Here is a 13549-nt window from a genome sequence, read left to right as displayed (position 1 = left end):
AGGTTTTTAATTACAAAGGTTGAGTTAATAAACCATCATGTGATTAATTAATAATTAATTGATACTTTAATTAAGAAAGATGAATGGTGTCTTGCATATTCTTCCATGCATGGTATTCATTCGGTGGTAAATTTATCCACGGGGATTTTTAACCATCATTTGGGTTTTCTCTAATGTTAAAAGAAAGTAAAGGGTATATTTATTTTTAAATTTTAATATTGATCGACTTTTATTTGCGTCCAACGAAAGAGAAGAAGATAATGGTGGTGGTCCACTGCCACGCATCATCACCGTACCTCCGAGATCCCCACCATTCGGCCCTCCATTACCTTCTCCGGAGAGCTCCCCCGTCACCTCCCATCATCTATGCAACATCTCCTCAACCCTTATCTTCTTCTTCGCCTTCTGCAGCAAGTACAAGGAGAACGCTATTAGTGTCCATAGCAACCACCAGTTTTTCTTCACTAATCTTGTCACCTCCTTCAAAATCCGCCACTAACACCGAGTTTTTCGACCTCCCTAACTCCGGTGGTGTCAAGGCCTTGGACCTCCGAGCTGGCACTGGCGCAACCCCCGTCGATGGAGACCAGGTCTTTCCCTCTCCTTCATACTACCACTTAAATTCACACAATTACTACTACTAGTAATTTTCTTCCTTGTAGTTTTTAATTACCCTTTTTTTGTTTTGCATGTCAAAATAAAAATAAAAAAAGGTTGCAATACATTATTATGGAAGGCTGGCAGCAAAGCAAGGGTGGCGGTTTGATTCCACTTATGATCATAAAGATAGCACTGGAGAACCAATTCCCTTTGTCTTCACCCTTGGCTCCGGCAAAGTAAGTTGGCAAAACTGATACTGATTGCAACTTTCAAGTTCACCTACATTTAATAGACATCACTGACTTGCAAATCCATATAAATACAACTTTGATGTATATATGTGTTATTTAAAAGCCAAAATTGTATTGGTTCACTTTGAATGTTTATATGCAGCAGTAATTAACTTGGACACAAAAAAATTATAAATACAGGTAATTTCTGGGATCGAATCGGCTGTTAGATCAATGCAAGTAGGTGGAACTCGTCGAGTTATCATTCCTCCCTCCCAAGGATATCAGAACACTTCGCAGGAGCCTATTCCCCCTAATGTATGTGATCTACTCTTCCCCATTTTACTATTTTCTGGACTCCCTAATATCACAATTGATGCAAATGTTAAGAGGCCACAATTGCTAAAACCTGATTTTAAAACATGACTTGTTTCCTTTACCGTAACATGTTTTTCTTGGCTGCATTTTTCATCAAGTTGTTAGCACTTACCAATATTTACCTGTATTGCGTTGTGCTCCAGTTCTTTGACAGACAGAGGCTGTTTACCACCATTTTCAACCCGACCCGTCTTGCCAATGGAGAAGGCTCAACATTGGGTATAATATTTGATATTGAGTTGATCAGCATAAGGCATTAGCAAACTCAACTTCCATCTCATAGCACTCTGTTCAAACACCCATGTTTTATTGCAAACATCCAAGCATGGAGATGATTTTCATTTCCTCTGCTTCTAGAACTATTGTTCCCCTCATTGTTAATCCGAAGTGAGAAGAAATTTCTCAATCGGTTGAGAGTAGTAGCAAGAAAAAGATTCTTGTCCTACTTTGTTTCTTGTGAGAATTCGGATTAACCGACTAAGGATGCGAATATAACAAATCCTCAGAGATTCCATGTTTCAGGCAGTCTGATGTTAGCTTTTGTAAACTTAAAAAAGGTATCCATATGCGAAAATCAAATCAAAATAAGCACTTTGCAGGATTCCAGTATTATTTTCTTTCTTAACCACTGCTGTATTCCCCAATAACATTGTTTCCGAAATGGATTAAATTCAATGAAGTCAGCCATGTAGTAAGTTTAATTGTTTCTTGGGGACCCTAAGTGTTAAAGGGCTGCTTATTAATCATTAATTCATAACTTGTTGTTTTTATTTTTCTTTACTTATACCAAAATTCGAACCCCAAATTTATAAATGTCCCAATCCCGAATCAAGCTTTGAGCTCTTCCTCTTACTGCATTGACAAGCCTCCATATCAGTTTTTTTCCCCCGCATTTGATTCAATCAAGTCTGCGGTGCAGCGACAAAAGACATGTATTAATATCAAGTCTTGGACGACACGTAATCTAAATTTGATCCCGGATAATCCCTTCTCCGTCTCCTTGTAATAAAAAAAGCTTTCTCTTACTTTGGTTAATTAATATTAGTAGTATTCCTATAGATGTGGTTTGGGTACTAGTGACGGCTTTCTTGAAAGAAACTGCATTTATTGAACATGCCAAAAAATTTCAGAGAGATCATTTTTAGGCGCAGATCTATCATCTAATAGTTTTACCAAACAATGATTTTGCATATCTATAGGATATTAAAAGTCTCCATACCAACTTTCAACTAATAGATGATTTAGCACAAAAGAACCACAAAAACCTCTCTCTATATAAATCAACCTTTTCCTGGTTTTCTATAGCCTCAATTCGTTGCATCATGGGCACCATTTTAAACATGTCTACCATAATTTCTGCGATATTGTATCAGATTTTAGTAATCCAGTTGTTACTAAACATGTGCTCTGCAAAGGAAGTTCCAGCCATTTTCGCATTCGGAGACTCTCTGTACGAGGTAGGGAACAACTTCTACCTTGACACACTTGCTAAGCCAACATTGCCAAATGGTATTGATTTTACAAAGGGAAAACGAAGAGCATCCGGAAGATACACTAATGCCAGGACTATTCTGGACATTATAGGCAAGTCTTGCAATTTATTTATATATATATTTGTAAATTTTTAGACCCAGATTATTATCAATAGTTTTGAACATAAAGAATGTAGAGCTTAGCTAGCTACTTTTAATATATTTTGTTAAGAAATTGTGGTTTTAGCAGAAGAGGAATTAGGTTTTACAAATTACACTCCTCCTTACTTGAGCCCCCAAACTACTGGAGATGTGATCTTGAAGGGTGTCAACTATGCTTCTTCTGGATCAGGAATTTTTAATTCCACTGGTTCTAAATTTGTAAGATTTTTTTTCCCTTGCTCTATTTTTTCATAAAAGTTGCTCATTTCCTAACTTATTAGCTTTATCAAATCAACCTCAAAAAATATATTATTCCGTAAATTTAGAGTGCAACATCTCTTATTATTGGATAACAGTTTTTTATTATTATTTATTATATGAAACTTCTTTTCTAATTTCTTATTTTATATAATTTAATGATAAATATGGGCATCAACAAATAATCTGATTAGGCACTGCATGGGTTATGTCGATGGGTGAACTAGAGTTGCTGGCCAGAGGCTTTAGTACTCTAAAAATAAAATTTAAAAAATATGTTTTACATTTTGAATCTCATAAAATATTATAATTTAATTTCAACTCTCAAAAAATATTTTTTGGCTTCACCTTTAATTACGTGAAAGTGATGGCTGAAATTTTAATATGAAAAATGATGAATGGAAAATTTATGCCTTTAATTGTGTAGGGTGATCATATTTGCATGGATGAACAAATCAACAACTTTGAAAAATCTAGGCAAGATATCGTTTCAAAAATCGGAGCAGCAGCAGCTCGGAAGCTGTTAAGAGATGCACTTTACTTTATTGCAATAGGTGCAAATGATATCATGTTGCTATCTTCGAATGTCTCATCGTCGCATGTTGAGAATATTAAGTATCTGGATAATATGATTTTTAAATTCAAATCTCAACTTATGGTAAACTTTTCTTCTACTTTTGTAATTGACTCATATGAACTATATTGAAATGACTCGTATTTATTTTATTTTTATTTCTTTAATAAAGTATTTAACGGCACGAAATTCAATTCTACGTTGCAGAGAGTTTATAATTTAGATGCTCGAAAGATTGCAGTGACAAGTGCCGCTCCTCTGGGGTGCATCCCTTTCGAAAGGGATAAATTTTCCATAGACGATTGCGTTCCACATGTGAATGAACTAGCTAAGTTATACAACGTTAGGCTGAAGATACTGCTGTCGGAGCTTACAAAACATCTTGCCGGCTCAATATTTATTTACATGAATTCTTATACGACGCTTGAAGATGTCTTACAAAATTATAAATCATACGGTGATGATCACATCAATCATTCCCTCCCTCTCCCATCAATATTGAATGTATTTTTTTTCTGCTCTGTAATCTCTCTATATCTTCTTTTTTCTTTTCTGGTTCAGGATTCATGAATGCAGATTCGGCTTGTTGTCGAGTGTATGGGAAGCATGGTGGTAAACTCCCTTGTATTTTTTACGCACGAGTTTGTCCAAACAGGACACAGTATGTGTTTTGGGATGCATACCATCCAACAGAGAAGGCTAACTTTATTTTGGCGAAGCATGCATTGGATGGTAGCCGCCAATATATTTCGCCCATCAACATCCGACAACTCGCTAATTCGTAAAATGATTTAAACCAATTGAAGTTCGTATTCTGAATAAAAATATGTTGAAATTTTGGTTGGTATCCATCCCTAAATGGCTAATATAAATGTACTAAATATAATACTTTGTATCGGATTCTTTTCTTTTTTTTCCTTTTAGCAGTCCATTTGAAAATTGAAGCAACGTGCATGGCTTCACTAATTTCAACTAATGAGAAAAGCGAGAGATATCAAAATCATTTAATATGCATATAGGGAAAGATATCATAATTCTTCTTTAGGGTGTTTAATTAGGGCAGCAAGTTTGGCATCAGCCATCAATATCATGTTTAGGTCCTTAATAAATTCTTTTGATTTACTTTTAGGCTACAAATTAATGCAATGGCAATCATTGATGAAATTATTGTCCCATTCTTTTTAAAGAAAAGAAAAAAAATTCATATAACCTTTAGGTAATATTAACTATTGTGACATTGACGGTACCCGAGGTTTAGGACTAGAACTCTCCATGCTAGGGCCACTCGGATCAAACGTCCGTTCGAAAAGGAGAGGGTTTAGGAAAAAAATATAGGTCCGAAATTTAGGATTGAGCAAAAAAAAAAAAGAGGACTATTTTAGAAAACTGATCAAACCTTGGGTAAGACTTTTTTGGTCCAAGTCAGGCTTGAATTTACAAAAAGAAAAAAATCAGTTGTTTTCTTGCTATTTTCCTACTATTTTGCTGTTATTTTCTTTCTATTTTCTCATTATTTTACTGTTATTTTACTATTATGTTGTTATTATTATTTGGATATTGTCTAACTCTTATTTTATTGTTAATTTTGACACTATTTTAGAGGCATTTGTTTGTTAAGTACAAAGATTTTTTAAAATTTATTTTCAATTTGTTAAAAAATATATATTTTAATATTTTTAGTGAGTTATATTTTTAAAAACTATATAAAAATATTTTAATTTCTTTATCTAGGTTGATTTTTGACAAAATTTTAAACCTATTTTTCGAATTAAGTTAAGCCTAAGCCTATAAATTTGTCAAGATTTAATCTGAACTCGACCCGTCTATAGATAAGACTACTTAGGACGGATGGCATTTTCATATATTGTAAGAAAGAGGAAGGTTAGCATAGGAAGGAAACTGATTGATGGAAATTTATGCATTATTGGGCGTTATAATTACATTATATGAATTTTGTAGCAAGCTTTTCATATTTAAATCCATGTGGCCATTGGACATCACCAAGTTAATGGAGACCTTTTCCAGCCATCAAAGTGTCGCACACAAAATGAATCATCAAATTGCATAATATAACGAAGATAAATTGATTAATCGAAATTTTCATTTAAGATGTAATGCATTTTAACATGAATTTAATCATTAAAAAGATATTTAAAAGCCAAAATAAATGGGAACTTTAATACGATGAAAATGATATTGGATTGATGAATTAATTAGGTGAAATGTTGACATCATTCACATAACACTTCACTTTTATTTTACAACTATATTTCAGTGCCATTGCTATCAACATAATAATTTCTTTTCACTTTTAATTTTTCTCTTTTGATACCCACACATTCTTAAATTTACATTGAAATTTTACAATATATACAAAAAACATTTATCTATTTATTTGAGCCAACAATTAATTATTATATCTCAAACTAAAGATCTTCAATTTCTACTTGAAAAACCCTAACACAGTTTAAAAAGAAAAAGGAAATTAGTTTGAAAGAGATGCAACAACAAATATCATAAAAAGCGTTCCTTAAAAAAAAAGGTAACCAACGTATTAAACTAAAAATAAAACATGTCTTGATTTTAAGCTAATCAACGAATTAGAGCGAAAAGTTGAAGCAATTTAAACTAATTGTCTTTCCCAAAATGCTTTGTAATGTATTTTGTGGCTAACCCCTAAAGTTTTGCTTAAGCATCATTAAATTAAACCCCTTTTTCACTTTTTCTTATTTCTTTTAAGAAAAGCCAACAAATGAGTCATTCTTGAGAGAAGAATACGAGAAACAAAGAGCCTCTGAAATCCCAGATCTCTCTTTGGAACCCATATTTCTAAGGAAAATGGTGCACAAATCGTTGATCTATGCATTTGTATCTCGTGGGGAAGTTATCTTAGCAGAATATACTGAATTCAGTGGTAATTTCAATTCCATAGCTTTTCAATGCCTCCAAAAGCTTCCTTCTTCCAACAACAAGTTCACTTACAACTGTGATGGCCACACCTTCAATTACCTTGTTGACAATGGCTACAGTTAAGTTCTCTTTTTCTATTCTTATTCAAGGAATTTAAATTTCGGGTTCTTCATTTTTAGAGTTTAGGGTCTTTCGGAATTGAGTGCAAAAGCGAAATGCAAGTGAAGCTTGGATTTGGTTTTTTTTTCCCCATTGGATTTCACTACCTAGAGGGATAAGTTTGGATTTGGTTTTGTTGCTTTACTTTTAATTAAGTTCAGCTCTGGTTATTGTGCATTATAGCATTTGAAAGTACTCAGATTGACTGCTTAGTAAACGAGGCTTTATTATGGTGAAGCAGAAAAGGGGAAGAGGGATTGGTATTTGTCTATTTCAGAACCTTTTACTGTAATTTTCATTCTCGTTGACTGCTCCTTTTCCTATATTGTTGATTGATTGGCTCATTTTTCGATATTGCAGCATATTGTGTTGTTGCAGATGAATCAGCTGGAAGGCAAGTACCGATTGCTTTTTTGGAGCGTGTCAAGGAGGACTTTGTGTCAAAATATGGTAGTGGAAAGGCTGCTACTGCTCCTGCCAACAGTCTGAACAAGGAATTTGGGTATCTTTCTCCGACTAGAATCGTTAAAATAATTAATTGGAGTGGTAGTGAGGGTTTTAATTATTGTTGTTGTTGCATGTATTACGTGCTATTAAATGCAGGCCAAAACTAAAAGAACATATGCAGTACTGTGTTGAGCATCCTGAAGAAATAAGCAAGCTTGCTAAGATCAAATCTCAGGTTTCTGAAGTCAAAGGTGTTATGATGGAGAACATAGAGAAGGTAGATATGCTTTGTTGGTTGTACATCTATTATGCTTCTATTGTTATGTCAGCTATTTGTAAATGGATGGAATAACACTAGAGTAGATGATATAAGCTGGTGCTCTCTCTTTTTATGGGTTTACCATTCATTTGCTCTTAAGCTGATGTTTAGTATGCGGTGATAGTGAACTACAGCTTTAATCACGTTAGTAGTTTTATGATAATACTTAATTTCCTATAGTACTTCCACTTTTAAATCTTAAGGGTCTGTATGAAATTTATGGGGGATCAAAATTTTAAGCACTTTCAATTATTTGTTGGTTTTGACAAATGTGAATATGTATCCTATGTCACTATGGAACTATCTAGTTGGCTCTTCAAATTTCACATTTTCTGGTAGGCTTTTAGCTGCTGTTGCCACCCTGCAATGCTTCAGGCAAATTGCAATTTTCCCATATTAATTTATGAAAATAATTTTGGTAATCAACCAATTTACCACACGCATGCTTTTGGTAATTCTTACTAATTTCTTTCATACAGGTGTTGGATAGAGGGGAAAAGATAGAGCTGCTAGTGGATAAAACAGAGAATCTTCATCAGCAGGTCGGTGACTCTCTCTCTCTTAAATATATCAGTCGGATATCCACACAAATTTAAGCATGTAATAACTTCAAGAAATTTGTTGTTTGTATTGATGGCATTGAGATATCAGGTTAGGCTAGCAGTCTTCAACATAACGAATTATCTACTACAGGAGTTTTAATCCTTAATTTGTTATTTTGGCAAAGAAAAACGTGAGAAGGAATGATGGAAATACAATATAAGAGAGATCTGCTAAACTTGACATGCTTTTGTCCTGTTTCATCTATAGCTACACAATTTAATGTTTACAACCTCCTGAAAAATGATTCTTTACAGGCTCAAGACTTCCGGAATACTGGGACGAAAATCCGTAGAAAAATGTGGCTACAAAACATGAAGATCAAGCTGATTGTTCTAGGAATACTGATTGCATTGATCCTCATCATTGTCCTCTCTGTTTGCCATGGTTTCAACTGTGGTGGAAAATGAGTGCTATCTTTATTAGGCTTATTATTAGAGTTTTCACCAGAGCTATTATGATAATATTGTGATGAAAAGATCAAAAAATATTTAATATGATTTCATATGCTATATATAAGATTAGCAATCACCAGATGTTTGGTGCAAGATATTTTTGGATGTGAGCAAACCCTGTAAGTGCTTATTGCAATACATGAATTTGTTTTCTGCAACAATCATATTATTCATCTTCATGCTTCAGAGTCAGTAGGTAAAATATTATTCAAGACAGGAAGTTGTTCGATGCTATATTTTTCGGCTCAAACTTATGATCCTTTGTTGGCTGTTTCAAGTAACCAAAATATGTGGAAATTCTTCTTTAGCTCTTGGCTTGAAGTTTTGCACCAATCAACAAGAACTGCAATTGCTTTTGTAGAAATAGCACTATGAACCATGTAAATCCTCGCGAGGTTGACCTGAAAATTGAGAGTTAATGTATCTGTGTTTGAAGACTGTTCAATATTAAGAAGATTATTTGTTGAATCATCTAAAAATGCCCGTCACCATCAGGTCTAAAACTTGATTCGAGAACAAATAGTTGGTGCTGTTTCTTCTTCTTTTTTTCCAACCATTTTAAATGATTAATTCAGAGACGATGGTTCATACATCACAAACAATGGAGGGCTCAACTTAATAACAGATGTGAACTACCTAATGCTAAAAGCCAACCTATCCTGATTAGTATGTTGCACCTTCTAAACCATCCAAATATATCGAAAAATATTTTTAAAAAATAAATGAATTTACTTATCCTGATTACATAATGTATTTAACATACAACTGAATAATGTAGTGACATAGTTACTATAACCTCATACTACCCATCATTTATGTTGCTAGCTTTTGTTTCTGGATTTAATTTAACAAATATCATTCACTTCTAATATTTTATTATCACGTTTAATTAATGAGTGCAGGATAGTCCTCCGGCCTTTGAATATTAACACCTTAAAGCATATACTTCGAGAAGGGAACACTTGCGCAGACGCATTAGCTCGATTATACCTCGCCCTTGGGTGATTTAAATTTCCAAATTTTACTCTGTATTTATAACTCTCTTAATTGCGTTGAACCCCCTAGTTGAAGCTGATATCGAATGACTTTTTAAATTTGTGTGTAATAAAATCTATTCCCCAAAAAAAGAAAACTGTCGAGGATTTTGAGTCTGCAGGCCCAATTGTGAACCTGAGCCGCGCTGTCATTCGACCTGCAAATTGTACGTGCTTATTAAATACGATTTGGGCTTTTAATCAGCCCTATGACATGGCTTGATTTTTCTTTTTTCTGGGGGCTCATTTTGGATAACAAATATTATTTTTTAATCTCCTCGAAGCATTTTTTATTATCAACTTCGTCAAGGTTAATATTGAAGTGAGTGGACAATAATTAGTAAGGTGAAAAAACATTTTGCAAGTGTGGTCTCAAACCTTGTCAATGTATTATGGGCTTGGTACGTGCAAATCATATCTGATTCCTTAGTCAAAGAGTATTGAAATCCCACAAAGAACATGTGAACTTCAATGCTTATATTCAAACTATTAGCTCTACTGAATGCTGACCAAAACAAACTTAAAGAATGGTTCAACCCAAAATTGGTAAACCTGAAAAAAGAAATCCATCCTAGACTAGCAATAAATACAGCGTAAAACCACCCAGGATGAAGAGGGTTTAGCATTTGCCAATGAGAATAAAGAAAATTTTGCATTTTTAGGCGTATCAATCACCCTCCAATATACCAAGACAAAAAACAACATTAATTAATACACACTACGTTCTTTCACCATCTGTTTTGTTCTCAACTTTCATCAACCTCATTCATTTGTCTCACTGGCCAAGTCTTCAAAATTTGTCATAATCAGTGCAATTTTTCTGATCCACTCCTTTTTTTTCTTGTTTAAATTTATTTATCACTTCATTCCAACTTCCAAATCTCACCAAAAGCCAAACCCATCTACTTTCTAAATTCTCTCATAAAAATTTATTCTTTCACATCAGGGGCCCCATCTTATATAAACCAGAAAACATTATGCCCATAAAATCTACACAATAAATCCAAGAAAAAATAAAGGCCAAATCAATCTTTGGTAGGTTTCTGCCCCCATTCCATATTTAACACAAATACAAAAAACTCTGGGGTTAACATCATGCTCGAGAATCAGTCCTGTTGCTCTCAATTATTTTGTTTTTTTTTTTATATATAAAAAAGAAGAAGAAATCATCATATATAAAAACAGAGGAGTTCAAAACTAGATGAGATTGCATGTGCATTGCCTCACTGCCCACTTCCATAAATTCAGATGCCCATATATGGGTCAAGACAACAATCAAACACCCCAAAGATTTAGACCAAACAATGTGGGCCTACCCAAAATCATCATTCTTTTTAATGCAATTTGAGCTCAAACTTATGACCCCCAAACAGTGAATTAATTTTCTTATCACAAAACAAGACAAACTTTTAAGTTATCTCTACTACTCGTACTCTCTATCAATGCTGCTATAAATAATTATTTAACTTTAATGACTTTCCCACCCACGAAAAAAGAAACAAATCTTTATTCTAAGCTTACACATTTATGAATCCATTTTTAAAAAAAAAAAATGATTTGCTTCTTTCAACTTCAAATAATTACTATAGACAGCACGTTTCGTGGTGCATTTGACGGTTCACCAAAAAGCCATGTTGCACACCTCATTCTTTATAAATATTAAAATATAAAATACACATGAATTCTACCTTGAAAAAATGTTGTGATTCTAATTTGGGCAGCCACCCTTGTTGTCATCTATTCTAAGGTTAGTTTAGCTTTTTACGCATTTTACACTTGTGTGTGTGTGTGTGTGTGTGTGTTTTCTCTTTATAATTATATATACAAGTAATCGCTGTGCTGATGTCTGTGGTGATTTGAACATTGAAGCAATAAAAAAGAAAAAAAAAAGTTAAAAGCACCAAATAATGGTTGAAATCATAATATTTTATCTTATGCGAATCTCAAAATGATGGATAAGGAGAAACATTGAACAAAAAAGATATAATATATAGGGCGGCAAGTGGTGCAATACACAACGAACCACTTGTGAAATACCGATGATACTGCATGAAATGAGAATCGATGCTTTGTCAATTCTTTTATATATATTTTCATTGACATAATTCTCCAAATGTCACCTTAGTACACAAAAGTCACAAATACATGATGACCGAAAAGTACCCATTCATTGGTAATAATTTAATTATCGATTTCTAGTTTTCGTTTTCGACCCTTTGTGGTCCTCCACCCACCAAAAATTTAAAAATCTTTTAGAATAAATTAAAAAAAAAAAAACAATGGACATTGAAAAAGAATATATAATGGAGTAGTGTTTGGTTTGATTAGCTTGGCATATCTTTTCAACCTGTCTTTTCTTCTTCTATATCAAAACCAAACAAAATTGACGGTTTCTGCAATACCAACATTTTTTGTAATAAAAAAAAAAACCAGTATTAGACTTTCACACGCTTTTAGAATGATAAAATATGAAGCAACCTAAATCTAAAGAGTATGTCTAATATTATTTTATAATTCGTTGGTTTTAATGCAAAGAGAGATTACTATTAGGAAGATGTTTTATTTATTGATTAGCATCAACCATCGCCTTATTCACTATATCTAATTAATCAGTTAATTACTTTAATCAGTGGTTGCAACGTTAACTAATTAAGTAGAATAATTAAAGAAGGGGAAAAAAAAATGAACTTGTCCTTTTTCAGGTTTTTAATTATCACATATATGAGCATCACTTAATTGGAAAAAGAAAAAAGTTACTTGGGTTGTATGCAGTTGCTACGACATAGCACATTATTAGAGATTTAAAATATAAATAAATAGTTTTTATATTTTTTATTATTTTATTCTTTTAATTATTGTTATATTTTATAATCTCACTTGTACCATCATAAATAAAGATATCTTTCTTCAAAATAACTCAATTTCTTAATTTGAAAAGCTTGGATTAATTGACCAGTCAAATTGTAATTTGGTTGAATTCGAATAAATATAATTCGAAATTTTATTAGGTCAACTTTTTATGTTATTTATTTACTCTCAACTATGAGTTTACTTGATTTATTATTATTGAAAGCTAGGCTACACCAAAGCATGCAGAAGAGACACATGCATTCACAAGGATCATACTCACTCAACAAATAATATATTTTTATTCGGCAAAAATCAGGCTATAATTATATTATTATTCATAAATTGCTACTCATTCTTATAAAATAAATTATTGACTAATACATGAGCAGAAAAGAGGTTGAATATAATAAATTGCATTTCGAATATTGGCATGTATATAATCAAAGAGGTTCAAATGCTGCTTTTCATAAAGAAATGTTGGATTTGCTAACATTTGACCTTGGCAAGTAGTTTAACAATTTAATTAATTTGGTAATAATGATCCCACGGGACAAGTAAAAGATTAGTTAAATGTCCATATATATATATATATAATAATAATAATAAATGAAGGTGTTTAGACCATTTCCTACGATTCTAACGTCAAGAAAGGTGTCCAGCAATGAATTACATATGGCCAACGGAAAAGGAGAATATTATTAAGAAATGAATAAGCAATTATTTCAACTTGGAAAGGCCCAAATTTTCAAGAGTAACTTGTAAGAAAAAAGACAAAACCATATCCTGATTTGTCTATGACAATGCATCTATAATATTAGACTGTTACAGTAATATTATATCAGAAATTTACCAGGTTCGACTGCTGTGATGCATGCAATTAATGCAAAAAAGAAAGAAACAAAACTTTATTATGTATTGTTGAAACGTCCAATCTGTGGCTTTCTTAAGTCAAAACAACCAAAAACATAACAAATGCATGGAATTGTCGACACTTGATTGCGTCACTAAAAAACACAATAAACAAACTATGCCGGTGCATTCTTCAGCAGTGATCTCATGGCCTGCTTTTATGACCAAAGGGAAATAATTCAAACAAAAATA

General features: G+C 32.8%; 3 protein-coding genes across 4 annotated transcripts; all 3 read left to right on the top strand.

The window, feature by feature from the left end:
• Window positions 1-165: 165 nt before the first annotated feature.
• On the top strand, window positions 166-1909 carry LOC108453283 (peptidyl-prolyl cis-trans isomerase FKBP17-1, chloroplastic). The gene is made up of 4 exons (XM_017751298.2): window positions 166-590; window positions 714-836; window positions 1032-1148; window positions 1352-1909. Exons 1-4 carry the CDS (start codon window positions 261-263, stop codon window positions 1466-1468), a joined length of 687 nt encoding a protein of 228 aa, XP_017606787.1. The 5' UTR covers window positions 166-260; the 3' UTR covers window positions 1469-1909.
• A 476-nt stretch (window positions 1910-2385) lies between these two features.
• On the top strand, window positions 2386-4560 carry LOC108450938 (GDSL esterase/lipase At4g16230-like). Its single transcript, XM_053028994.1, has 5 exons — window positions 2386-2792; window positions 2931-3061; window positions 3528-3758; window positions 3882-4131; window positions 4236-4560. Exons 1-5 carry the CDS (start codon window positions 2531-2533, stop codon window positions 4457-4459), a joined length of 1098 nt encoding a protein of 365 aa, XP_052884954.1. The 5' UTR covers window positions 2386-2530; the 3' UTR covers window positions 4460-4560.
• A 1686-nt stretch (window positions 4561-6246) lies between these two features.
• LOC108450007 (vesicle-associated membrane protein 721-like) lies at window positions 6247-8725 on the top strand. 2 transcript variants are annotated; one of them, XM_053028932.1, is made up of 5 exons: window positions 6247-7003; window positions 7104-7245; window positions 7347-7467; window positions 7989-8051; window positions 8367-8725. In XM_053028932.1, the coding sequence occupies exons 1-5, from the start codon at window positions 6973-6975 to the stop codon at window positions 8517-8519; spliced, it is 510 nt and encodes a 169-aa protein (XP_052884892.1). In that variant the 5' UTR covers window positions 6247-6972; the 3' UTR covers window positions 8520-8725. The 2 variants fall into 2 exon arrangements, with proteins under 2 accessions (XP_052884892.1, XP_017602910.1); XM_017747421.2 differs by having other exon boundaries at window positions 6252-6702.
• Window positions 8726-13549: the final 4824 nt, after the last annotated feature.

This window comes from Gossypium arboreum, chromosome 5 (assembly GCF_025698485.1).
Source record: "Gossypium arboreum isolate Shixiya-1 chromosome 5, ASM2569848v2, whole genome shotgun sequence".
Classification (NCBI taxonomy): domain Eukaryota; kingdom Viridiplantae; phylum Streptophyta; class Magnoliopsida; order Malvales; family Malvaceae; genus Gossypium; species Gossypium arboreum.
Note: the sequence above shows the minus strand (reverse complement) of the source record. Positions and strands in the feature narration are given on the sequence as shown.